This window comes from Myotis daubentonii, chromosome 4 (assembly GCF_963259705.1).
Source record: "Myotis daubentonii chromosome 4, mMyoDau2.1, whole genome shotgun sequence".
NCBI lineage: Eukaryota > Metazoa > Chordata > Mammalia > Chiroptera > Vespertilionidae > Myotis > Myotis daubentonii.
This window is the reverse complement of record NC_081843.1, coordinates 79,725,056-79,752,978: the sequence shown is the minus strand read 5'-3', so window position 1 is coordinate 79,752,978 and position 27,923 is coordinate 79,725,056. Positions and strand designations below refer to the sequence as shown.

The 27,923-nt window shown below is 39.0% G+C and overlaps 1 protein-coding gene and 1 pseudogene across 2 annotated transcripts; both read left to right on the top strand.

Moving 5' to 3' along the window:
* Positions 1–248: 248 nt before the first annotated feature.
* On the top strand, positions 249–27,394 carry SLC30A5 (solute carrier family 30 member 5). Of its 2 annotated transcripts, none has more exons than XR_009452666.1 (16): positions 249–617; positions 6,465–6,587; positions 10,205–10,271; positions 11,295–11,380; positions 12,333–12,420; positions 14,732–14,819; positions 16,382–16,458; positions 16,694–16,864; positions 17,370–17,658; positions 17,825–18,033; positions 18,734–18,891; positions 19,723–19,852; positions 23,424–23,625; positions 24,236–24,462; positions 24,876–25,018; positions 25,729–25,911. XR_009452666.1 is itself a non-coding variant. In XM_059694438.1 (16 exons), exons 1-16 carry the CDS (start codon positions 526–528, stop codon positions 25,897–25,899), a joined length of 2,307 nt encoding a protein of 768 aa, XP_059550421.1. In that variant the 5' UTR covers positions 250–525; the 3' UTR covers positions 25,900–27,394. The 2 variants fall into 2 exon arrangements, 1 of the variants encoding a protein (XP_059550421.1); XM_059694438.1 differs by having other exon boundaries at positions 250–617; positions 24,890–25,018; positions 25,729–27,394.
* LOC132233940 (U6 spliceosomal RNA) lies at positions 25,468–25,552 on the top strand (annotated as a pseudogene).
* Positions 27,395–27,923: the final 529 nt, after the last annotated feature.

The window sequence follows — 27,923 nt, the reverse complement described above, 5'->3', positions numbered from 1 at the left end:
GAACCAAGACACAGAAAACCACGTTCCTAGCGTTTTAGCAACAGAAAAATACGGCCTGGTCCTCCCTCTGCGCGACAAGACTCCGCTGTATCCCCGGCGGCCCCTAGGCGGCGCTGCAGGGCCAGGTAAGCGCGGGGCCGGGGCGACCGAGAGGCGGAGCGGGACCCCTGGCCTCACCCCGCAGAGGGCGGAGCCTAAGGGAGGGCGGGGCATCGAGGCTTCTGTACGCAGGCGCGGGGCCGGGCACTCCCCCGGGAGTGGAGGCTGCTGGGCCCAATGACGTGGCCTGGCAACGTCCGTGCCGGTGCACCTCCCGGGAACCCGGCGCCCCCGGAACTGCCCGCGGCCTAGTCCCGACGCGATCGCGCTGGTGAGGCGGCTCCGGGGCGGCGGCGGCCCGGCCTGCGGGAACCGACGAGGCCGCTGCCATGGGGGAGTGACGCGCTGCGCCCGCTGTTCCGCGGCAGCGGCGAGACATGAGGAGACCGCGCGGCGGGGGCAGCGGCGGCGGCTCCTGAGCCCGGGATGGAGGAGAAATACGGCGGGGACGTGCTAGCCGGCCCCGGCGGCGGCGGCGGCGGCGGCCGCCTCGGGCCGGTGGACGCGCCCAGCGCTCGGTAAGGGACCGGCCCGCTCCAGGGCTGCCCACGTGCCTGCGCTCGCGGGCGCTCACTCGCGGACCCGGACGACAGCCTGGCCGCCCGGACACACCTTCCCCGCCGCTGCCCTGGCTCCCCGGGCGCGCGGGGACCGGCGCGCCTCCCGACCCCTGACAGCCCGGAGCGCCTCCTGGGCTCGGCGTGCCCAGCCCCCGGCTCCCGCTCCCGGGCCGCGGACGGCCGGCGCCCATTGGCTCCTCGGTCTCCGCCGCGGAATGAATGGTCTGGAGTCAGGACGGTTCTCGGGCAGACCGTCTACCGGAGAACTGCCGGTCCGTCCGCGGAGGTGTTTCTGATGCTGTTTCTCCCTAAAATAGTAGTTTAGTGACGGCTTACCCTTCCCGACATCTTCCTGTGTAAATTAGGGGAAGGTGTCACCATCGTGTCTTCAGGCAAAGAAACCAAAGTACGAAGTTCAGGTTAACACCACACGCCCGTCGCCTGGTATTCTTTTCCTTTCGTGGTTTATTTTATTGTTAAATAAGATATGTGTGCTCATTGTCAAAAAACCCCACAGTGCAGACATTCAGGGTAAGAAGTGAATTTCCCCTCTTCACCTCCCGCCAGGCCTCCCAGGGACCCCCCAGAGGACGGACAGTGACCACTCTGGAGTGTGCCCGTGGCCCGTCCCGAGTCCTGAGTGTCAAAGATGACACTTCGTTTTCAATGAGGTTAAGGTTTTCTCGTTCTTGAATACTTTCTTTGAGACTTAAAAGTTGGGTTGATAAATTCTTTGAAATCATAGAAATAGTATTACTAACAACTATTTTCTTTGAAAAGGAAAGAACACAAAATGCTGGAACAACTTAACTGCATTTCTGTAGTACAAGTTTAATTTTTTCATCTGTTTTGAGCAACTCACTTTATAAATGACAGATATCAGATGTTTACTCTGACATGACAACTAAATGCAATAGGCGGTTCCGGTCTGGATTTGGTACTAGGCAAGAAAGATGCTAAAAAGGACAGTATTAGGTCAATTGACAAAATTGGACTATGGACGATAGATTAAATTATCATATTAATGTTTAAGTTTCCTGAAACTGGTAACTGCTGATTTTTAAAGAGAATGTCTGTATGCTTAGGAAATACAGGTATTTAGGGGTAAAGGAGCATAACGTATGTAACTTAAATAAATACTTCAGAAAAAAATTAAGTGTGTATTTAGGGAGAGAGATAAGGCAAATAGGACAATACATTAACAATTAGAGAATCTAGCTAGGTAAAGGTGTACTATTCTTGCAACTTTTCTGTAAACTTGAAGTTATTTTTAAATAACAGTTTAAAGTTGTTATTTACTCAAGAGCTTATTGTCTTAGGTTGATGTTGGAAATAGTCCTTTGCTTCATTTGCATTATTTGCTTAGCAGAGCTGCCCTCCTATTGATGTCTGCAGACAGACATCCCTCTTGCAATCCAGGACCGCTGGCTCCTAACTGTTCAGCCTCCTGATCGCCCCTAACTGCCTCTGCCTGCCTGCTGGCCTGATCACCCCTACCTTGCCCCCCAGCCTGCCTGATTGCCCCTAACCACCTCTGCCTCAGTCCCTAGCCTAAGCCACAGTCTGGCCTCCCTCAGCCGAGGCGACCTGGCCGATCAGGGAAGGCACTGCCCCCATCACCTTGCTGCTGCTGCCACTGGTGGCCACCATGGCTGCCTGAGCCTCGGGCCAGCCCTGGGCAGCAGCAGCCACCATCCACGGCTTGCCTGAGCTTCAGGCAGCCGCTGCAGCTTTGTCCGGATGGTCGTCCATAAGATGTCCACCTTAATTAGCATATTACCCTTTTATTAGTATAGATATTTTTTATTGATTTCTGAGAAGAAGGGAGAGGGAGAGAGAGAAACATTGATGAGACAGAGAATCATTGATCGGCTGCCTTCTGCATGTCCCCTGCTAGGAATCAAGCCCACAACCTGGGCATGTGCCCTTGACTCGAATAGAACCTGGGACTCTTTAGTCCACAGGTTGATGCTCTATCCATTGAGCCAAACCAGCTAGGGCTTTGTTTGTTTTTTAAACTGAAGAATTGTGAGCTGTTGCAGTGGTCAAAGCCTAAAAAACAGGTTTGAACCCAAAACCCAAATTTCAGTAATTCCAGGTTTACAGAACCAGAGATTTTTCTAATCCTTCACAGAAAAGACCAGTGATATGCTTGATGAGACAGTTAAAGGCAAATAATGATTTTTAATTTGGGGAGGTGGATTGGCTCCCCCTCAGTTGCCCAGAGAGTCAGTGTCTCAAGGGTCACTGCCCTTGTTCAAGAGCCCTCCCCCCCCATCTTTCCTTTTAGTAAATGAAGCTGTTCATTATTTCCCTCTGCAATATAAACTAGGAATGTCTACTTAGCTAGTGTGTCATTTTTAGCCCAACAAGACTTCATTAATTGAGACTTTAAAAATCAAACTATCCAACTTTTAAAATTGGAAAATAAATTTTCTTTTTTTTTTTTTTTACCTCCCCCCCCTTTTTTTTTTCAGTAGGGAAAGCTGGGACTGGGTGGGACCACTGTCCTCTGATGGAGAGACAGGGACCCAGAGCTGATATAGCACGTTCATTTTATACAAAAATAAATTTTCTAATTTAATATGGTAACAAAAGATCTTCAATATATACTTTTAAAGTCATATTGCAATATCAAAAAATATGTACATTTCTGGATATATGAATGTATCTAAAAGAAGTGTATCAATTCATGGAGATGCAAAGTAAAAGGTTTGGAAGGATGTACGAACCCAGTTGGTCACCTATGAGGAGGAAATTGGGAATGACTTTCTTTAAAACTTTTATAACAACCAGCTAGCTACTTAGGTGTGCTTTTGTAATCTCTGGTGTGTTTTTTGTTTTGTTTTGTTTTTTATTAAAAAAGGAAATAAAAAATGGAATAAAGAAAATTAGTATCAGAAAGATCATAATAGTAACATATTATCAAGAAGTACTTAATGTTCCATATGACTAAATCTTGCCATGAAAGTGCCAAATTTTTATTTTCATTTTTTTAAAATATATTCTTATTGATTTCAAAGAGGGAGAGGGAGATAGAAACATCAATGATAAGAGAGAACCATTGATCGGCTGCCACCTGCACGCCCCACACTCGGTACCGAGCCTGCAACCTGAGCATGTACCCTGACGGGGAATCGAACTGTGACCTGGTTCATAGGTAGATGCTTAAACACTGAGCCATGCCAGCCTGGCTGAAAGTGCCAATATTTTTACGTTTTGTTAATACATTAAACAAAAATTATTTAGAAATAATTTCATATTGCACCCATCTTCTTAAAAATAATATATTAAATATAATTTCCTTAGTGACTTCAGGTCATTTTGAGCATAATCTGGTGAACTGGGCTTAAGTACAATCATTTCTTCAATGGCTCCTTCGTAGTGCCAGCGTTTTGCATGTGTTGTTCTCTGTACTTTGAAATACCCTTCCCTTTTTCTTGCTTCAGGATTCCTCCTTTGCCCTCGTATGCACATTTGTACATCTCAAACTCTGAAGATGATCTTTGCTTTCCTTGTTAACAAACATAGTTGCTTCCACATCTAGCCCTTTAAATTCTATTATTTCTTGGGTCACATAAATACTTGTTTTTCTGTCATTTATGTAACTTGTTTTTCCGCCTACCTAAGATCTTAACTCCTGTATTTAGTGTCTTGGATAGTACCTAGAAATGTGTTTAGATGTAAGTAACCAAAGTAAGAGCTTTCTAAACAAATAGAGACATAACCTTACGTCTAAGAAACCATTGGTTGCCTGGCCGGGTAGCTCAGTTGGTTCTGGTGTCCTGGGCACCAAAAAGGTTCCAAGGTCAGGCACTTACGGGAGGCAACAGATTGATGTTTCTCTCTCTTCTCTCTCTCTCTCTCTCATCAATAAAAACATATCCTTTGGTGAGGATTTTTTTTTTTTTTTTTAAAGAAACCATGGAACCAGATTCTTTGTCTTTGCTCTCTGCCTGCCTAAGTGTGGCTTTCATATTCAGGCTTGTAAAATGTGTAACATTTTTTTAGATAAGTTTTAGACAGAAGCCCTCCCTGGAAGGCAAGAAAAAAAAGGTAAAAGGATTCCTAGCTATATCTTGCCTTTTTATCAGGAAGAGGGTAGGTTGTACCTGAAGCCACCCTGTCAGGTTTCTCTTGGGTCTCGTTGGCCACATATGGCACCTAGCATATAGTAAAGTATGCAAGCAATATTTGAAGAATGGCTAAATAGCCCCATGAGGAATGTACAAGGCTCTTGGCTGACATCAATATTTCCCAGACTGCTGTGGTTTTTAATGTAACTGTTTTTCCTGGTCTTTGTTTTTTTTTCTTTTAAACAGAACATGATTATATTTAATATATAAGTTTGATACAACCAAAAAGTGAAACACCAGAATAAAATAATAAAAAAAAAACAGGGTGTTTCATTTGCAATGTATGAAAAATGCTTAACATCTTTAGTCATAAACAAGCTCTTAAAAACCAGTAACAGAGACACTATAATGCAAGGAAACTTTTTTCTTTTTAAATATTTTTTTCATTGATTTCAGAGAGAAGAAAGGAGAGGAAGAGAGAGAGAGAAAAATCAATGATGAGAGAGAAACATCCATCGCCTGCCTCCTGCACGGTAGGGGATTGAGCCAACAACCCAGGCATGTTCCCTGACGGAAATGAAAACGTGACCTCCTAGTTCAGGGGTCGATGCTCAACCACTGAGCCACACCGGCTGGGCTCTTTAGTTTTTTTTCTCTATCTTGTCGACAGTTGTTTTTTATGTCCATGTTTCTATCATGTTACCTTATTTTTACACCTAGTTAAGAGCTTTAGGAGGTTTTGACCTTTCTTCTACTTGATTTCATTCTTTTATTTTGAATTTATGGCTGAGTTGCTGGTAGTTTAAATTGCCAGAAGCTTGAATGCCTCTTATGTACTGTATTACTGCACTATATATATTACTGTACTAAATATTACTGTATCACTTAAGTATAATTGTAGAGTTATCACTTTTTCATTTGGTAAATGTTTACTGAACATATGTTATGCAAGTCCCTGTGTTAGGAGCTGAATAAACAAAGGATTTCTAGCTCAACTATTATTTTTATTGGCTAATTATGAATTGCTACCACGACAAGAGTATTTAAATAGCATTAGTATAGCCCTAACTGGTTTGGCTCAGTGGATAGAGCGTCGGCCTGTGGACTGAAGGGTCCCAAGTTTGATTCCGGTCAAGGGCAATGTGCCTGGGTTGAGGGCACATCCCCAGTGGGGGCTGTGCAGGAGGCAACTGGTCGATGTTTCTCTCTCATCGATGTTTCTAATTCTCTATCCCTCTCCCTTCCTCTGTAAAAAATCAATAAAATATATTTTAAATAAATAAATAAATAAAATGGCATTAGTATAGTTAATTTACTTACATCTCTGATTTTTTTCTCTAGCTTAAATGGGCTAATATTACTAAATTAATCTTAGATTTTAATATGCATTTTATTTCATATTTAAGATGATTTTATTGTTCATGTGGACCAGTGTGTTTGTGTAATTGGAAACAGTTTAGAAGATGGGAACTTTCAAAATCTTTTGGATGAACTTTGATTTTCTGTGTGACATATCAAAAAGAGCATAAAAGAGACATGGGCTTGACCCTAGCTAACTCTGTGGACTTTAGCTTCTCTTCTTTGGGTTTTTGTTTGTTTCATTTTTGGTTTATGTATATTTATGCTTTTTATAATGATCCCTACTACTTATAGAATAAGAAAAAACAAAGATTACAGAATCCTTGTGATTTCAGTGATACTGAAACTTGTTTCTGCTTTTATTTTTCAGATTCACGAAATACATTGTGTTACTATGTTTCACTAAATTCTTGAAGGCAGTGGGACTTTTTGAATCATATGATCTCCTAAAAGCAGTTCACATTGTTCAGTTCATTTTTATATTAAAGCTTGGGTGAGTGTGTATGGTTCTTTTTTTCCTTAATGTTTTTTATTTCTTTGAAAATCCTGTTTTAACTGAGTATAGTTAGGAAATTTTATGTGGAATATTTTGAAATAGAATATCTAAGGTTAGCGGTACAAGGAGATTGATTAAAACAATAAATAAATAAAAAGCCCTGGCCAGTGTGGCTTCATTGGTTAAAGCGTTTTCCTGTATACCAAAAGATTTCTGGTTCAATTTCCAGTCTGGGCACATACCTGGTTTTCAGGTTCAATCCCCAGTCGGAGCACATTGATGTTTCTCTCTCTCTCTCTCTTTTGCCCTTCCCCTCTCTCTAAAATCAATAAGCATATCCCTAGGTGAAAATTTTTTTTACAAAAGGGATTGTCTAATAGCTTGCCAAAAACATAGACTTTTACCTTCATTTGTGTTAAGGAGGGTTTGGCAAATTTCTGCTTAATTGAAGACAGCTAGATTCTCATTCTGTTTCAGCAACAATCTGTTGCAGTATCTTAATGTCAGCTAGCCTCTGAAAGCTCCCTGAGGGAATAAGAGGCAAGCAAATAATGTATTAGTTTGTATAGAGATAGATGCCCTAAAAGGGTCTCGGGGGTCCTAGGGATTCCCAGGCCATACCACCAGTATAGTCCAATCTTCCAGCAGGCATAGAATGTTATCTGAGACTTGTCTTGGCACAGATGTTCCTTATTTTCTAAGATAAACTATGCTGGGCTGTGTTTACTACATGTTTCCTTCACAGTACAGGGTCCTTATCCTATACTAGGGGCCCAGTGCACGAAATTTGTGCACTGGGTAGCGGGGGGGAGTGTCCCTCAGCCCAGCCTGCCCACTCTCACATACTGGGAGCCCTCAGGCATTGACCCCCATCACCCTCCAATCGCAGGATCGGCCCCTTGCCCAGGCCTGACGCCTCTGACAGAGGGGTCAGGCCTGGACAGGGGACCCTCATTTCCCCCCATCACTGGTTCTGCCCCCAGCCCAGGCCTGATGCCTCTGGCCCAGGCGTCAGGCCTGGGCAGGGGACCCCCAGACCCCTCTGATTGCTGGCTCTGCCCCTTGCCCAGGCCTGATGCCTCGGCCAGAGGCGTAGACCCCCATCACCCTCCAATCAACTGATCGACCCCTTGCCCAGGCCTGATGCCTCCGCCAGAGGTGTCAGGCTTGGACAGGGGACCCCATCTCCCCCCGATCACTGGCTCTGACCCCCGCCCAGGCCTGAGGCCTCTGGCCCAGGAATCATGCCTGGGCAGGGGACCCCCATCTCCCTCTGATCGCTTGCTCAACGCCCCGCCCAAGCCTGACGCCTCTGACCCAGGCTTCAGGCCTGGGCAAGGGGACCATCATATCCCCCCAATCCCCGGCTCCGCCCCCCACCCAGGCCTGATGCCTCTGGCCCAGGCATCAGGCCTGGGCAGGGGACCCCCAGCCCCCCGCCCAGGCCTGATGCCTCGGCCAGAGGAGTTGACCCTCATCACCCTCCGATCACCAATCACCGGATCGGCCCCTTGACCAGGCCTGAGACCTCCGGCAGAGGTGTCAGGCCTGGGCAGGGGACACCCAGCTCCCCGCGGTTGCAGGCTCCGCCCCTGCCCAGGCCTAACGCGTCTGGCCCGGGCAGCGGGGACCCGCAGTGGCAGCGGGGGGGCCGCGATCGCGCAGGCTCTGCCCCTGCCCCTGCAGGACGCCTCTGGCTGAGGCGTCCGGCCCGGGCAGCGGGGACCCACAGCTGCAGCAGCCCCGCGATCATGGGCTCCGCTTTAGGCCCAGGCAAGGGACCCCTAGCTCCCGGGACTGCCAGCTTCGACTGTGCCCAGCTCCCATCGCTGGCTCCACCCCTACTTCCTGCTATCACTGGCCAGGGCAGCAAAGGCGCCTGATTCTCCGATCATGGCTGGGGGGCAGGGCAAAGGCGGCCCCAGGGCCGCCTTTGCCCTGCCCCCCAGCTCTTAGCTCCCCCCTGGGTTTCCGATCACTGTCAGTGGCAGGGGGCTTCTTCCTGCTTTCCCTTTCGCCTCCCTGCATTGTGCCTACATATGCAAATTAACCTCCATCTTGTTGGCAGTTAACTGCCAATCTTAGTTGGCAGTTAATTTGCATATAGCCCTGATTAGCCAATGAAAAGGGTAGCGTCGTACGCCAATTACCATTTTTCTCTTTTATTAGTGTAGATAATAAAAAGCTAGTATGCAAATTGACCAAATGGCAGAATGACCAGTCGCTATGATGCACACTGACCAGCAGGGGGCAGATGCTCAATGCCGGAGCTACCCACTGGTGGTCAGAAGCCCTGAGCTGGGCTCACGGCTGGCGAACGCAGCGGCAGTGGCAGGAGACTCTCCCACCTCCGCGGCAGCACTAAGGATGTCCTGAAGTGGGCCTAAGCCGTCAATCGGACATCCCCCGAGGGCTCCATACTGCAAGAGGGCGCAGGCCGGGCTGAAGGACCGCCCCCGAGTGCACAAATTTTGTGCACAGGGCCTCTAGTATAGTATAAATTTAACATTATTCTGCATATAATAAGAAATTCTCTCTAAATAAAGATTCTCTGGACCTTGAGATTGATAGTGATCACCCTCTGTGTTACTAAAAATATGTTAAAAACTCCTGGGCGTATAATTTTAGTAATAATTATGGGAAGTGATACTTGACTAGGAAATTTTAATCAATATTGTATGCATTTTTATATAACTACTAGAGGCCCAGTGCATGAAATTCGTGTACTTGGGGGGTTGTCCCTCAGCACGGCCTGCACCCTCTCGCAGTCCGGGAGCCCTCGGGGGATGTCCAACTGTTGGCTTAGGCCCGCTGGCCCATTCCCTGGGGAGTGGGCCTAAACTGGCAGTCAGACATCCTTAGCGCTGCCGGGGAGGCTGGAGAGGCCATGAGCCCAGCTTCTGGCTGAGCAGCGCTCCCCCTGTGGGAGCGCACTGAGCACCAGGGGGCAGCTCCTGCATTGAGCATCTGCCCTCTGGTGGTCAGTGCGCATCAGGGACCGGTAGTTCTGCCATTCAGTCGATTTTCATATTAGCCTTTTATTATATAGGATTTGGGGAAAGTGAAAGGTAAGGATATATAATTAGTACTTTATTCATTTCTATTAAGATTTGTTATTACTAAATTTTGGATAAGATTGGGATTATTTTCTTTGGTATTTCAAGTATAAAATAATATCCTTTTCTTTTGTGGCTTTTGAACTTGTTCAGAAGGCAACTGCAAAAAAAAGAGTCCGAAAATGTTGCAGTGGCTGCCTTATTGAAATTAGTATTGTCTAGCCAGTGTGGCTCACTGGTTGAGCATGAGCCAGGAGTCAATTCTGGGTCAGGGTACATGCCTGAGTTTCGGGCTTAATCACCAGTAGCGGGCCTGTAGGAAGCAGCTACTGGTGATTCTCTCTAATCATTGATGTTTTTCTCTCTCCCTCTCTCTGAAATTAAACACACACACATACACACAGTATTGTTCTTTAGTATAATTTCTTTAGAGATTAACGTACCTCTAAAGAACTTTTCAAGTTCTAGTGTATGTATTTATCTAAAATAAGTGTCTTTACTTAAAACCAAACCTTGTATTGAAGATTGATTAATATATTAATGTTTCAATATTCACAGGACTGCATTTCTTATGGTTTTGTTTCAAAAGCCATTTTCTTCTGGAAAAAGTATTACCAGACACCAGGTGAGTTTTTTGCTGAATCCTTTTCCCTAGCTGCTTCTCAGTCAGTAGGCCAGATAACAGTGCTCTTTCCTTGATCAGGGTTACTTAACGAATAATTTAGTGCAAAGCAGAACATTCCCAAAGTTAGCTTGTCTATTTGGAATTGGAGCGTCAAGAATGAACTATGAAGTTGTAAGATAATGGAATTTTTAAAAATGCAGAAAAGGGTAGAACATTTTTAAAACATGCATATAATTATTTTTTTTAGTGCAGGGTCTTTATTCTGAAAGGTTTACAAGTCAGACATGGAGACATGACCCAGAGCCTATTACAAATGTCATTTGACTTAAGTGGAAATAATAATACCTCCCTTCCATAGGAATAAATGAGTTTATACATATAAATTCTTAAAATAGTGCCTAACATATAGAGTATGCAATACATACTATGTCACCCTCATCATCATTATCATTATTCCCTTTAGACATCTGAGATTCAATATGCATACCAGAAATGTCCTTCATTCTGCATAATCTCATATTACCACCTGTTTGGATAGTAGTTATCCCCTATTACATGTTTGCTTTTGGAAATCTGTGCCATGATTTTTTATTAGAATGGCAAATTTAAGTACCTCTGTTTTAGAGACCAAGGTTGTTTTTAAAAATAGGATTAATATTTTAAACCACATCTTAACTTTTCTTCTCTCTCTTCAAATTATTGAAGCACTTACTATTCCTGATGGAAAAGAATTTAAAGACTAAAATATTAAATGTTCCTAGTACATTAGTGATAAACTAATTGGGAGGGGACGGAAAATTGTACTGTATAGAAAAAGATTTCAAGATCCAACAGACTCCTGGAAACTAGAATACTGTCTTCAAATTCAAATTTAGTTAAAGGATCTTAACATTTCCTATTTAATTTCAAAATATGTAATTAGCCTTTAAAATATTTGTATTACCATTATTATATTTCCCTATGTGCATTAAGATTTTCAGATATTTATGACTGAAATTTTTAATGTTTTGTTTCCATTTATAGTGGATCAAAATATTTAAACATGCAGTTGCTGGGTGTATCATTTCACTCTTGTGGTTTTTTGGCCTCACTCTTTGTGGACCACTAAGGTAAATAAAAATATATATTTTGAATGCTTGTTTATATCTCTTCATTTTGAATATTAGTTTTGTTCCATTAGATTTTATGTCAAATGTTTGTGTCAAAATACATGCAAATGCTTCTATGACTTCTATAGCATTGGGTACAACTCAACAAATATATAGGGCTTGCTTTTCTTTATAGTTTTACCAAATATGTACATATTTCTTCTTCTTTTTAATGGTTAACTTTGCAAGTTTTTTACTTGCATGTATTTTTCTGCAGCATACTTTTTCCATTGGGCTGCTATAACCAATACCACAGATTGAGTGTCTTATAAACAACACATTTATTTCTCATAGTTCTGGAAGCTGACAAAGTCACGATCAAGGTGAGATATATTCAGTATTTGGTAGAAGGAGCAAGGGAGCTCTCTGTGGTCTCTTTTATAAGGGCACAAATCCCATTCATGAGGACTCTACCTTTAAGATACATTAGGGATTGGGTTCAACATATGAATAGGTTGGGGGAGGGCACACAAACATTCAGTCTATGGGACTTCTAAAGTGTACAATTCTGTATTAGTATATTCATGGAATTTCATTCATTCTTACTGCTGTATAATATAGTTCACTAAATGGATATATTCTAATTTACATCTTCTGTCTTATCAGTGGGCATTTCGGTTATTCCAATATTAGGCTACTGCAAACAATGCTGGTGTCTTTATAAATGTTCCCAAGTACACAAATACAAGAAATCTGTATGATAAAATTCTATGAGTAGTACTGTTGAGTATTTATAGCTTCAGCCTTTTTAAAGTAGATAATGCCAAAATATTTTCCAGAGCCACTATTCCTATTTTTCTCATAATGTTTTATGGATCAAGGGGAAATATTTCTTTTCTTTCACTCTAGTTGAATTAATGCTTTTTTATAAAGATCAGGTATATTTCACAAATGATATGTTTTATTCTTGTAGGACTTTGCTGCTATTTGAACACAGTGATATTGTTGTCATCTCCCTACTCAGTGTTTTGTTCACTGGTTCTGGAGGAGGACCAGCAAAGGTACAATTTTCCATTATTAGCTACTTGAAAATTGAAAGTATACATTTGAAATGTTATCCAAAGCAACAAAATAGTATATTTTAACATTTGAAAGAATGCAGGGGCTTTTCTATTAATTTTACATTTTTTAATAACGTTTTTGGCATCATTATATATTCCTAGGAAGTTGCATAAATAGTAGAGCAGTCTTTGTGCCCTTCACTCAGTTTCAGTAGTAACTTCTTACCCAACTCAGTTATATTGTCAAAACCAGGAAATTGACATTGGTACAATCCATAGACCTTATTCAGTTTTCACCAATTTTAAATACACTCATATGTGTGTTTATATGTATAGATTCGGGTAACTACTGCCACAATCAAGATACAGAACTGATTGATCACCACAAACATCTCCTTTATGCTGTACCTGAACCCTTTCCCACCTCGTTTTTAATCCCCAGACATCATTTTTGGAAAATACCTAAGAACTTTATTTAAAGTTTGATGAACATTTTTAATGAATATTTATACAACATTTTGCCAACTAGGCATCCCTATTCAACTTATAATTTTAAGTATTATTTGTTTTTAGTAAATGAGTCATCCATCTGTAATTCCAGTTCTTACAACTGCAATATTGCTATTTACCAAATTAAATGTTTCCTATGCATGGTACACTATTCTGGTTATAGGGGAAAGGAAAAATATATAGTCCCCTTAGACTTTCAGGCTAAGTACTGGAGACAAGATGAATAAAATAATGTGCCAAGTACAGAGTGAGACACTGTAGATTCCACATTGGATCATTAATATTAAAGCATATGCCCCTGTATAAGCTGCTCCCCTAATTTACAGAGCACTCCAAAATAAATGTCAAGTGAATTGAAGAGTTTGGTGGAAGATATTTGTAAAAGCATAGAAGCCGTAGGGAAAATATCACAAAGTCACTTTGTAAGGTATATAACTGTCTAATCACTTTGTTGTACACCTGAAACTAATATAATACTTTATGTCAACTGTAATTGAAAAGTAAATAATTTAAAAAATCACAAAGGGAAAATTCAATACATTTAAATTTAACTTCATAATGATTACAGGCTTTTATATAACAGAAATCGTTGTGCAAACAAACTAACAGCAGCAAATTGCCACCAAAAAAAGCTTTACACGTCTTTAAAATATAAGTCAGTTAATAAAAATACTTAAGATCCTCAACAGAAATGAGCAAACGGGAAAACAACTCACAAAAGAAATACAAAGGATTCAAAACATTAAAAAAAAACACACAAATTTTGCTGCACCAATAATCAGAAATGGGAGCATAGATCTTGCATATCCTCTCATTAGTGTTAGTAATGAAACTCAGCATTTATCCAGAATTCAGTGGGTTTTTTCCTTAGTTATGACTAAAACACTACAAAATTCTCAGTTGCCCTCTTTGTTAATAAAAGATTAGATTAAATTCTCCATATTTGAGTGTTGTTGATGTTGCAATATTCTGATTCAATAAAAATTACAAAATTTTAAATTGTGTGGTTTATGTATACTGACTTTTGTCAAAATATCTACCACAGTAATAATTTATCAAGTGTAGTAGTAACATGTAATAAGTAAAATAGGATCCTCACTTTTCATTTAAAATTTTTATTTAATGAAAGTATCTGGTATTATACCTGTAAATTTGTAAATATAGAATGTATAATAATGCTATTTAAATTGCTTTTGTATAAACTGAAGTATTTGTAAAAACTAAGTTAGTATGTCCTTTCTATAATTTTTTCTGTCAAAATCCTTTCCCTGGAATGAGAACATAAAAAGTTTGTCAGCTTTTAAGTGCCTTACGCCTTTACTAGATATTAAAAATACTTTGCTAGTTTTCTTAATATAGCTTTTTAATTCTTTCCCCTAGAGGAGTGGTACCTAGAATATTGATATTATTATAAATTAACTGTTAAGTCCTTAATAATTATTCTTTACCTACTTGGGCTTTTCAATCAAAAGCAAAGTAACATTTGCAAAGATTAAGTCTGTGAACAATAATTGTGTATGGTAACATGGCTAGCCATATTAGTAAGTAGACAATTGAAGTTGTCATTATTATGTGTCTTAAGTACCCTTAAAATATCCTGCAGAATTTATTAGAGCTCTTTACTTTTACCTTACTGTTAATACTGTAAATGTATATTGTACAGTATAAGGGCTCTAATGTCAGGTATTATTTTACCTTAAATGTTTATTTGCAAAAAAAATTTTTTCATGTTTGTGTAATCATGGTCTTAAAAATCAATTCTTGAAAAAGCCATTCTTAAGATTATTCTCTTCATTTCCAGACAAGGGGGGCTGCTTTTTTTATTATTGCTGTGATCTGCCTATTGCTTTTCGACAATGATGATCTCATGGCTAAAATGGCTGAACACCGTATCCTTTTGCAACAGATCAGAGTTATTTATTGTAAAAAAATAAAAGACTGGCAGAATGGGAAATGGAGTGACTGAATTAAACTGTCAGAAATTTAGGGACAGTAAAAGTATTTTACATTGACCTCATGCTAAATAAATGATTTGACACTCAACAAAATCAATCTATTTGCTCCCTTGTAATTTAATAATTTAAACGGTTGTTTTAGAAGTCACTGGCAATTATCTATATATATAAAAGCCTAAGCAACACACTGACCACCAGGGGGCAGATGCTCAATGCACAGGCATGGAAACATGGAATAGACTGATGAATCTCAGAGGGATTCGTTGCACCAATGGAGTCCCTTGGCCTGGCCTGCAGGGATCGGGTCAAAACTGGCAGTCCAACATCCCCCAAGAGGTCCCTGATTGCAAGAGGGTGCCGGCCAGGCTGAGGGACCCCACCAGTGCATGGGGCCTCTAGTTAAATATAAATTTCTTTTAGATGAAAAATGTTTGGCATCTTGCCAATAAAAAAAAGTTCAAGTTTTTAAATTTGATATTCACTCTCTTGCTCTAAATTATTATCTCTGATTCAGCTCCCAATTTTCTCTTATGTGAACACAACTTTTGAGTCAAATATGTCTATTCACTTTCCTCTACAGACATAATTTGTTTTCTTTCTTATCCATACATCTTTTTTTGCCCACTCTATTTATCAGAACTTAGGACACCATTTTTTCATTCTCCTGGTTACAGCTACTCACTGCCCAAAAACTTAGTTGTATCAGTTTACTTTGTTACAGTAAAAGAGGGTGCCATGACTTTGAAAAACTCCTGTTGCTTGCAGTACAGCTATCTCACACACCCTTGATAGTCACTCTCTTGCTCTCAAGCAACAGGAGTTTGTTTTTTTCTTGCTTTGATGAGGGCTATGTGGTAAATGACTTAGAAACAGATTTAGGACTGATTTTAAAAGTTATTCTAGCCCCACTGGTGTGACTCAGTGGTTGAGTGTCAACCCATGACCATGAAGTCACAGTTCGATTCCTGGTCAGGGCACGTGCCTGGGTTGCAGGCTCAATCTCCAGTAGTGGGTGTGCAGGAGATAGCCGATGAATGATTCTCTCTTATCATTGATGTTTCTCTCTCTCTCCCTCTCCCTTCCTCTCTGAAATCAATAAAAATGTATATAATTAATAAAGTCATTCTAAAAGAGCAAGTCCATTGGATAGGAGTGGTCCAGGGAGGGTCCTTGCTCTTGTCCCTTTGTTCTACTTACAGTATATATGTATATGTCTCCTGGAGGTTAAGAACTAAAATTTAACAGCCATATCTTAGGCACTATTATAATTGTTTTGGAGATGACAAAAGGAATACTGACCAGCCAACTTATTAGTAATAGCCCAGAATTAATTTTTAAATTATTTTTGTTTTAAGGGAAACTATTGAGGGTAGTCAGGTTTGGGGCCCCGGACTAGACTAGTCTATCAACCTAAAATAATGTACCAAAAATTCCAGGAGGACTTCAGGGCAGTGAGTTAATATTTGCAATCTTTTCCTTTACTCCAACTCACTTAGCTGAAGGACATCATGACAGCGCTCTAACTCACATGCTTTACACAGCCATTGCCTTCTTAGGTGTGGCAGATCACAAGGTATGTTCTTTTCTTTGTTGCTAATGTGATCAAAGATTCTGAAAATTTACAGCAACTGTAACTTTAAAAGTGTTTAAAATAAGTTACCAATAATTTACAATTCTGCCTGCCATTTAAGTAGTTCAGGAATTTGGGATATGGAAAAACTAGTTCATCTCTTCAAATATTATGTATTTAAGGATTGAATATTGGACTGTGTATATTTCTAATGAGAATTATCTAATTTTGCTCATAGGGCGGAGTATTATTGCTAGTACTGGCTTTGTGTTGTAAAGTTGGCTTTCATACAGCTTCCAGAAAGCTCTCTCTAGATGTTGGTGGAGCCAAACGTCTTCAAGCTTTATCCCATCTTGTTTCTGTGCTTCTCTTGTGTCCATGGGTCATTGTTCTTTCTGTGACAACTGAGGTAAGATCAGGAATTTATTGGTAATAAATAAAATTAATTGCTATTATAAATTTTAGTTTGGTACATTGTATTGTATTTCAATTTGAGGTTAAAAGAGGCTTAAATTATCTTTGCTTTTTCTTTGTAGTTTTTGAAAATTTTTTAATTTTATTGTTAATAGAGAAATCAAATCAAGTACCATTATATTTATATACCTTCCCATGCCTATGGCTCAAAGGAATCAGTTGAAACAATTTAATACCCACCATGAGTTAGGCACAAGGATTATGGGTCACCTATTATTTTAACAAGTATTGAACCCAACTGCTTTTGTTTTTAATACTTTGGGGAATATTGGGAAAATGTGCCAGTATCTTATAGGTCTTTATTTGGGCATTTTACAAATCATACTGAATCACAAGAACATTTTTTGTTATACACAAAGGGATTAACTTAAACATCTTAAAAGATACGAGCTTATACCATTATAATATTGACCTCCTCCCCAAATTTTTTTTATTTCTAGAGTAAAGTCGAGTCTTGGTTTTCCCTCGTTATGCCTTTCACAACCGTTATCTTTTTAATCATGATCCTGGATTTCTATGTTGATGCCATTTGTTCAGTCAAAATAGAAGTTAACAAATGTGCCCGCTATGGATCCTTCACCATTTTCGTTAGTGCTCTACTTTTTGGAAATTTTTGGACGCATCCAATAACAGACCAGCTACGGGCTATGAACAGAGCAGCACACCAGGAGAGCACTGAACACGTCCTGTCTGGAGGAGTGGTAGTGAGCGCTATATTCTTTATTTTGTGTAAGCGTTTTTCTCCTTAGAAAATTTCTTCTTTTGGATTCTGATGATTACATTATTTACTCAATTTGGAAATTTATTCAGTGCTTGCATTTAGTGCTGACAAATACTGTGTTAGGTTTTGGTAGCTTAAACTTTTATAATATTCTTTTTCTCTCTTTCTTTTTAGCTGCTAACATCTTATCATCTCCCTCTAAAAGAGGACAGAAAGGTACCCTAATTGGATATTCTCCTGAAGGAACACCTCTTTATAACTTCATGGGTGATGCTTTTCAGCATAGCTCCCAGTCCATTCCTAGGTTTATTAAGGAATCACTAAAACAAATTCTCGAGGAGAATGACTCTAGGCAGATCTTTTACTTCTTGTGTTTGAATCTGGTAAGATTTTAAAATATAAGTGGTATATCTTAAAAGCTTAATCTTTTAATCCCGACAATTCTGGTATAATTTTAGTAATTCCCAAATTTCTGGTAATTACAAATGGGTTAAAATTACATTTTCTCAAGCATTATCTCAATTCGTTGAGGTTCTGTTTCCCGGCATATGTCGACAGTTTGGCTCAAATAAACTCACAAAAATTGAAGAAAAAATTACACTTTCTCTAAGTAGTAGGAAGATTACAGGGTTATATTCAGACTACTTAGGCAAACAGTTTTTGAGGCATTTTAGAGACGGTTTAGTGTAGTGTTTCAAATCAATAAATATAGTAGCTTTTAAAGATGTTATCTATTCCTTATAGGATCTCACTACAGACCAGATGCTAACATGTTAAAGCTTAGTTTATTGCATTCTACAGACCTATAAATAAAACTATAAAACCATCTCCTTTTAAATAATTTATGAGATGGGCATATCTGATTAGCGTAGTTTTTTACAATTTATATGACATGCAGTTTTAGTAGAAATACCAGTTAAATAACTAGAGGCAATTATATCTTCAAGTAAAGATTAGGTATAATTAAGGTTATAATGTGGGTTAATTGGGGTAAAATCCTCTGGACTAAATTCTGGTGAGTCTCTCTTGAAACAGTATTTCCCAACACACTCCCCTATTCTTTTTTTTATTTTTATATTTTAGCTTTTTACCTTTGTGGAATTATTTTATGGCGTGTTGACCAATAGTCTGGGTCTGATCTCAGATGGATTTCACATGCTCTTTGACTGCTCTGCTTTGGTCATGGGACTTTTTGCTGCCCTAATGAGTAGATGGAAAGCAACTCGGATTTTCTCCTATGGGTAGGTATACTATCAAGGTAATGTAGTACAATGAAAGAGTCAAGTGCAAATTCCATCTTAGGGACATGAAATTTTATTATTCTTAATAAAAATAATTTTTCAGAGTTTTGTTTTTCTTTAATTTGAACTGTGTAAGAGGAAATGAACCAAACATTTAATAAATACTAATTGGCAGTAAGCTCAAGATTGTACTCCCTGGCAAATCCCTCTTAAAGGCAGAGAGCAAATAGTTAAACATTGAGCTCTTTGCTCAACATGTTTCTTTGAGGCAATGGAATGTACATGATCATTCACATCTTTGCTGTTAAGAGTTTTAAAAATGAAGGGGCTGTACATTAAATATCCTTTCATTAAATGAATAATTCAGTTCAACAAATATTAGAATCCCCTGTTGGTACAAGGTATTTTCATAAGACCTACTCTAAATAGATTAATAAATTCAGTTCTTATTTTCAACTGTTTATATTTTGAAACATAAATGAGCCAAAAATACGAATGATTTTGGTATAAAGCAGAATCTATGTGCTGTGACAGAGATACAGAGCACATTGAGGGCTTAAAGGAAAAATAACTTCTTGCTAAGAAATTAGGAAAGGCTTTGTGTAAAAGAGGGAACATTTATCTATTGATAAATATATAAAATTTCAACAGATATATGTCCAGAAAGTACCTTGGAACATACTAGTATGATGTTTGAAATCTTGGCAACTTTCTAATATTACTATTTATATAGTTGAAAATTTGGATTGTTTTCTCATTTGGAAAGTAATAATGTTATACTTTTAAACTATTTGTCATTTCCTTTTCTAAAAATATATTCTACATTTTTAGGTATGGCCGAATAGAAATTCTCTCTGGCTTTATTAATGGACTTTTTCTAATGGTAATAGCTTTCTTTGTGTTTATGGAGTCAGTGGCTAGATTAATTGATCCTCCGGAACTAGACACACACATGTTAACAGTAAGTCTTTATTTTTCTATTTTAATTACTGCTCATACTCACATAGTTTTTTCATGCTAAAGTATAACTATTTGTAATTATTGATCTTAGAAGGTTTTCATTTTTTATTTAGATCAACGTAACTTCCTGTTATTTACACTGCTGACTCTTACAAAAAACTTTTCCCCTCAGGCTGTGCTAGAGTTCTAGGAGCCTGGCAGATTGTTAGCAAATTCACCAATCCCTGATAAATACCCTGCCACCCTTCCCTCCACTGCCCTAGGGAAGATCCACTGGGCTGCTGAAAAGAAATACTTTTCTGGGCCCCATCTTTTTTGGAATGAGCCTTCCCCCCATCCCTTCTCCTCCTCCTTCCACCCGCCAGTGCTCAGATGCCTCACTGGTGTTCAGAGGAACATTGTTTAATTTCCTTTTCTCTTTTTTAAATTTTTTTTCTCTTAGAATTAATCCTTTTCTCTAATATTTTAGTAGGCAAAATATTAGACGACATTCTAAAACATAGAGATCTCTTTCTGACTTATTAAATGTTTTTGTTTGGCCCTGGCTGGTGTTCTCAGTGGTTAGAGCAGCCGTGGGCAAACTACAGCCCGCGGGCCGGATCCGGCCCGTTTGAAATGAATAAAACTATTGAAATAAAAGACTGTACCCTTTTATGTAATGATGTTTACTTTGAATTTATATTAGTTCACACAAACACTCCATCCATGCTTCTGTTCCGGCCCTCCGGTCCAGTTTAAGAACCCATTGTGGTCCTCGAGTCAAAAAGTTTGCCCACCCCTGGGTTAGAGTGTCAGGCCCAGAACCCAAGGGTCACGGGTTCGATTCCAGTCAAGGGTATGTACCTGGGTTGCAGGTTCCCTGCCCCAGGTGGGACATGTGTAGGAGGCGGCCAGTTGATGTAGCTCTCTCACATGATGTTTCTCTCTCTCTTTTCTCTCCCCCCCACCCCACTCCCTTCTACTCTCTCTAAAATCAATGGAAAAAATATCCTCCAGTGAGGATTAACAAAAATAAATAAATAAAATAAAATGCCTTCCAATATTAAAAGCTGATTCAACTTCCTTAAAGAAATAAACAATAAATGTTTTTGTTTGAAAGTATGTTTTTAAGTACCTGAAAAAGTTTGTTAGAATCAGAAAAAAAAATCTTTTTCCAATATGTTTGTATTAATTTCAGAGAGGCAGGCAGAGGGAGAGACAGAAACATCAATGATGAGAGAGAATCATTGATTGGCTGCTTCCTGCATGCCCACCACTGAGGATCAAGCCCGCAACCCGGGCATGTGCCCTGACCAGGAATTGAACTGTGACCTCCTGGTTCATAGGTCAGTGCTCAACTATTGAGCCACACTGGATGGACAGAAAAATATTAGTTTTACTCCACAGATTATAGGAACACTATAGCAACTTTTAATGTTCTACCTATACCTAAAAACTACCTTTATATGTGCTCTTTCTTGTAGTTGGCCTGCCCTTCCCTTACTTCTGACATTCAGACTTCCTTAAGACTTTGCTTATATGTCTCCTCCGGTGGCATACTTTCCCCTAACCCCCCTCTTTTCTCTGGACAGTTTGTTAGATATCCCTTTCTCAATATTCCCATAGCAGTGTTGAGTTATAACTATTGTTTAATTTGTCATTATTCCACAATTAAGATATAAGTGAAGTGTTTTCAGGACCTGAATTGTATATCATTAACTCTTAAATTGTAGCACCTGGCTTGTAGGAACTCAGCAATTAATTGATGAATGACTAAAAACAATTATGAGTCTTGTTGGTAGAAGCATATATTAGTAAAATGTTTTTGGATTACAGTTTGGAAATATATTTTGAATTTTAAGTGCTCATATCCTTTGAGCTTTAATATTTAATACAGAAATATTCACACAAGTGTATAGAGATGCATGATTCATTATATCATTATTTATAACTAGAGGCCTGATGCACGAAATTCATGCAAGGGCCTTGGCCCGGGCCCCCACCCGCCGCCGCCATGGCCAGGGGCCTCTGCTGCCACTGCCTCAGCCCCCGCCTGCTGTGGCTTTGTCCAGAAGGACCTCCGGGAGGACGTCTGGTCTAATTAGCATATTACGCTTTTATCATTTACTAGGGGCCCGGTGCACGAAATTCGTACACTGGGTGTGTGTGTGGGGGGGGTGTCCCTCAGCCCAGCCTGCCCCCTCTCACATACTGGGAGCCCTCAGGCGTTGACCCCCATCACCCTCCAATCGCAGGATCGGCCCCTTGCCCAGGCCTGACGCCTCTGGCCTAGGCGTCCAGCCCAGGCAGCGGGGACCCGCAGCTGCAGCGGCCCCACGATCGTGGGCTTCGCTTTAGGCCCAGGCAAGGGACCCCTAGCTCCTGGGACTGCCAGCTTCAACCGTGCCCAGCTCCCATCGCTGGCTCCACCCCTACTTCCTGCTATCACTGGCCAGGGCGGAAAAGGCACCTGATTCTCGGATCATGGCTGGGGGGCAGGGCAAAGGCGGCCCCAGGGCCGCCTTTGCCCTGCCCCCCAGCTCTTAGCTCCTCCCTGGGTTTCTGATCACTGTCAGTGGCAGGGGGCTGCTTCCTGCTTTCCCTTTCGCCTCCCAGCATTGTGCCTACATATGCAAATTAACCGCCATCTTGTTGGCAGTTAACTGCCAATCTTAGTTGGCAGTTAATTTGCATATAGCCCTGATTAGCCAATGAAAAGGGTAGCTCGTACGCCAATTACCATTTTTCTCTTTTATTAGTGTTGATACTAATAAAAGGGTAATATGCAAATTAACCATCACTCCACGACAAAGGTGGCGGCACCCATAGCCACAAAGATGGCGGCGCCGGCTGGAGCCACAGAGCCAGCTGGAGCCACAGAGCCGGCCGGAGCGGGCGGGACACTTGGATTCCTTCGTTGCCCCAGCAACAAAGGAAGCCAAGCCTCCTGCAAGGCCCAGCCGGCCACCAAGGGCCGGCCTCTGGGTGGCAACCATGGAGCCGCCCAGAGCAGGCGGGAGGCAGCTCCGGCCCAGAACGAAGGCAGGAGGTGGCGGCCAGAGCAAAGGCCCGGGTCCCGGGTGCCAGAGGGAAGCCAGTGCCAGCAGCCAGGGGAAGGAAGGCCTATTCTTGAACGAGTTTTCATGCATCGGGCCTCTAGTTATTTATAATGGTTGTGGGGGGGGACAGTGGCCACTAATGAAAGGACTAGTTAAATGAATTGTCACTCATAGAATACTATGCAGCTATTAAAAAAAATGAGTTATACCTATAAATACATACTATTGAAATTTACCTAGTAATGTAAACAAGATTTCAGGTATAGTGTATACTTACTCTAAGAAGTAGTATTTTCAAACTGTTTATTTAAATAAGAGAAAACTTCAGTATCATTTATTTATTCATAAGTCATAAACCAAGTACATATTCTTAATCACTTAAAATTTGGATTTACTTAATGAATGTAATGAGGTTTTCCTATGAATACCTTCAAAACTATAAACAGAAAACATATAGCTGTATACTAACTCTTAAGCAACAAGCTTATTTCTTAAATTACAAATTTAAAGGTTTTCTTTTCTCCCTCTTGCTAGCCAGTCTCAGTTGGAGGACTGATAGTAAACCTTATTGGTATCTGTGCCTTTAGCCATGCCCATAACCATACCCATGGAGCTTCTCAAGGAAGCTGTCACTCATCTGATCACAGCCATTCACACCATATGCACAGCCACAGTGACCATGGGCACGGTCACAGCCATGGATCTGCAGGCGGAGGCATGAATGCTAACATGAGGGGTGAGTCCTTGCCAAATATTGACCTACTTTTCAACCATGTTGTGATTTGACACTGTTCATTTGTATTAAATATTGGGCTCTGGTACAATTTTATTTTGGAAAAACAATCTGTGGCTAAAAAAAGGTTGAAGTAAATAAATATCAATTACTGTATAATTATAGAGTTCTTTTCATAGTGACAATTGCATAAATATTATTTCCAGGGGAAATACTGAGTATGCCATTATGAATTCTCACTACAAAAAAAAAAACAGATTTTTTTGTACTATAAAAAAAAATGAGAGAAGTATTTATCACTGTATTGAATTATTCTAAATGTTTAATATAAATTATTTGGGTAATGTTAAGACTTGGCTCATACACGATTTCTAGGAAGCCTTCCCAAGGTAAACCACACCATCATAAAACTCGCCACACTGTGGTACAGTAGCCCACATCATACCTTCTTACTCCTGGGTTGTGAATTCCTTGAGGGTAGTGACCATGTTTTAGTCATTTTGAGTGACAGGTGCATAGTAGGTATCCAGTAATACTTATAGATATTTTATGGATAAAAGAACTAAATTAGATGTGATTTAATTTTTAATGTTTTTATATATTTTACTTACAGGTGTATTTCTACATGTTTTGGCAGACACACTTGGCAGTGTTGGTGTGATTGTATCCACAATTCTTATAGAGCAGTTTGGATGGTTCATTGCTGATCCCCTCTGCTCTCTTTTTATTGCTGTATTAATATTTCTCAGTGTTGTTCCACTGATTAAAGATGCTTGTCAGGTTCTACTTCTGAGACTGCCGCCAGAATATGAAAAAGAATTACATCTTGCTTTAGAAAAGGTAGTGTATGTAATTTCTTCACTATTTTCTTCCTTTTAAAGTAGCATTTAAAATTAAGTTGACCTAACACGAAATGTCCAATATATGAATGAACAAAATACAGTTTTATTTAAAGGACATAAAATAGGAACTGAATAAATGGAGATACTTTCTTGGGTAGGAAACTATATTATGAAAATGCTGATTTTCTTTAATTTAAATCCCAATGTAGTTGCCTCTCGTTTGGATTTGTTTGTTTTTGTTTTGGGAGAGCATAGATAATCCAATATTATTTGGAAGCTTATTGGAAAGAGTTAATGCTTGAGAATAAACAAAAAATACATAAATAATTAGTTTAATAGTGGTTCCTGGACCAAAAAGATTGCTTTGTGTTAAGTAAATTATAACCTTTAAGTCCATTTATATTACTTCAGCTTTTATTTGACAGATACAGAAAATTGAAGGATTAATATCATACCGAGACCCTCATTTTTGGCGTCATTCTGCCAGTATTGTGGCAGGAACAATTCATATACAGGTGACATCTGATGTGCTGGAACAAAGAATAGTACAGCAGGTAATAATCTTTTGTTTTTAAAGTAATTTCAGTTGAGGTAATTCTTGCATTATAACTTATACAGTTCGATAGTAATTTAACTGTTTGAAAATATCCGTCTTTCATCTGAGGATAACATTTTGTACACCTAGGTTTTCTTATATCCAAAACTGGTTAAAATAAAATCAAGTTTTAGGATATAGAGGATCAGCTTAAGTTAATGTAAAATAAAATTAATTTATGATCAACCTTAATTCCCAATAGATGATCAAGAAATAAGTTATTATAAATGTAGCCCTAAATTAATTATAATAATATTAACATTGGCAGGGTATATGCTATGGTTGAAGATAGGGATCAAAACAGTTCTTGTATCCCTATTCTGGACATCCTGAATTGGAAGCAATAGCTGTTTTCTTTTACTACTTTTAAAATGAGATCAGAATTTACTCGTCTAAAATCTATTTTGTGCTCCCTTCGGCAGCACATATACAGAGATTAGCATGGCCCCTACACAAGAATGACATGCAGATTTGTCAAGTGTTCCATATTTTAAACAAAAATTAATAAAATCCTATCTAACATTTGCCCAAATAAATAACAAACATTATTTTGAGGATGTATCTTTGACTATCTGTAGCTATAAAAAAATGAAATATCAATTACTTAACACATATGCATTAAATGCATTAACCTAAAAGCTTTAAAATGTATGGATTTTTTTATAACAGGTTACAGGAATACTTAAAGATGCTGGAGTAAATAATTTAACAATTCAAGTGGAAAAAGAGGCATACTTTCAACATATGTCTGGCCTAAGTACCGGATTTCATGATGTCCTGGCTATGACAAAACAAATGGAGTCCATGAAATACTACAAAGATGGCACTTACATCATGTGAGATAACCAGGAATTACCTCTGGAGAGTAAACAATGAAGATTAAATGACTAAGTATTTAGAATATTGCCAGAAGGAAGAAAATTGCACACAATTGTACAGAAACAGTTTGCCATATTTGAAAAACAAAATTAAAGTTCCCTACTATTGGATCAAGGAATCTTAAAGGAAATTTAAATACAGAATGGAGCATTCATTGTTCAAGTAAAATCATTATTTGAATTATGTGTATAACAAGAATCTTGAAATTTGAGTGAACATGATATATCACATCATCTTTAAAGATGAACATATAATGACGGAATCAAGTGAAGACCAAAATTACTTCTGTGTTTACTTTGTGCCAGAAAGCATCTCCATTGTAAATAATGTATGTACATGTTTATTACAAAGACCCAAATGAAAAATTTTAGTCGATTTTTTTTTGCATAGCCCTAGGATAAAAAAAGAATAAAAGTTCTATATTTATGGATTTTCTGTATATAAAACTAGTTTCTAATTAAAACTTAAATCCATTAAGTAAAATCTGTATTGCCACTTTTAATGTAAAGTAAATTATTTGGGAGAAACTTCAACCACTGATAATGAAACAAGCAGTGAGAATAGGGAAGTATAACTACAGTTTTTGATGTATTACAAAAACCAACCACTCTGTAAAATAAATTTTTTTTTACTTTTGGTAATATTTGCAAATGAATATTACTTTATTAAGGTGAAGAACTTATACTAAGTTGTGTCCATGTTGTTCACTCACTTGTCTTCTGCCTCTAAAGTAGAATACTACATTTCTTATTATGCATCTGGCATTCCTAGTTGTTTATCAAGCTGGTATCCAAGCAATGCTAGGCTTTTCATCTTTTCATTTAGCTCTGTATGTTGTGGAATAGCCATTTGAGAGAGTCATAAATAATTGTCAACTCAGTTTAATGTTCTGCCCATAAATGTCATTTTTTTGGTACATGTAGATATATAAGAAATATCAAAGTATAGGTAGTCATTTAAAGTTTAATAATATGGTCTATAAACACTAGGGCACCATGAAATCAAAATATCCTATAACTATTTTCTATAAATATATCTAACTTATATTTTTTAATTTCCAATTTAAAAGGAATGTACAGTCTGAAAAGACTGTAAAATAGATATATAATAATATGTGAAGTTTTATAAACACCAAAGAATGTTGTCCAAAAGAAACTTTTGAATACCTGTCTATTTATAAGAATCTGAATATTTTCATTCTTATACTAGAAATTTTGATAAGTAGGATGAATTAATTTTAGTATGGGTATTATTTTCTTATCTAACATGATGGCAAATGTGTACTGTAAATCATATTTTTGTCTTACTAATTTTAATATGTGAGAGGTTTAGAAATTTGTTATTACTTATTTGGATAATCCTTGTCTTCTCTTTACATATTATCTGGTCCAGAATCTTCAAAATTAAAAATTTATGAATGGTGGGGAAATAAATGCATATTGGCGTTTCAATGCAACTTTTGTACAATAAAAATTTTTAAGTAGATAGGTACAATGAATACTGCACCATTACTAAACTTATCATTTTCCTTAGAAGACATATAAACAACAGGAAAATAAAATTAATGTGACTGAGAGAGAAGGCAGGGGCTGAAGATTTAAGGGGAGTGCAAGTAGAAAGTAGGGAAACTCCACATTGAAGAGCACCTGGGTACTGGTTCCAGCTCATACAAACCATGTGACTTTAGACAAATCAGCCTCTCCGAGTATCTTTCTTTTTCTCTCTCATACATAAAGTCAAAACCAAATCTCAAATTCACAGGAGTATGCGGAGCAAAAGGAATAATGTGAAAATAAATTGAAAGTTGAAAAGGGCTAAGTTAAAGGATTTTTAATATTTTAAACCTCACTTCAGAGGTAGCTTCTATTTGTCATTTTTTCCTATTGAAATCAGCATCTGAGAGATTAATTAATATTATATTAAGTGAACAAACAAGCTTAAAATAATGCCCAAAACAAGTCTATTTATAGTTCGTTTGCCCCAAG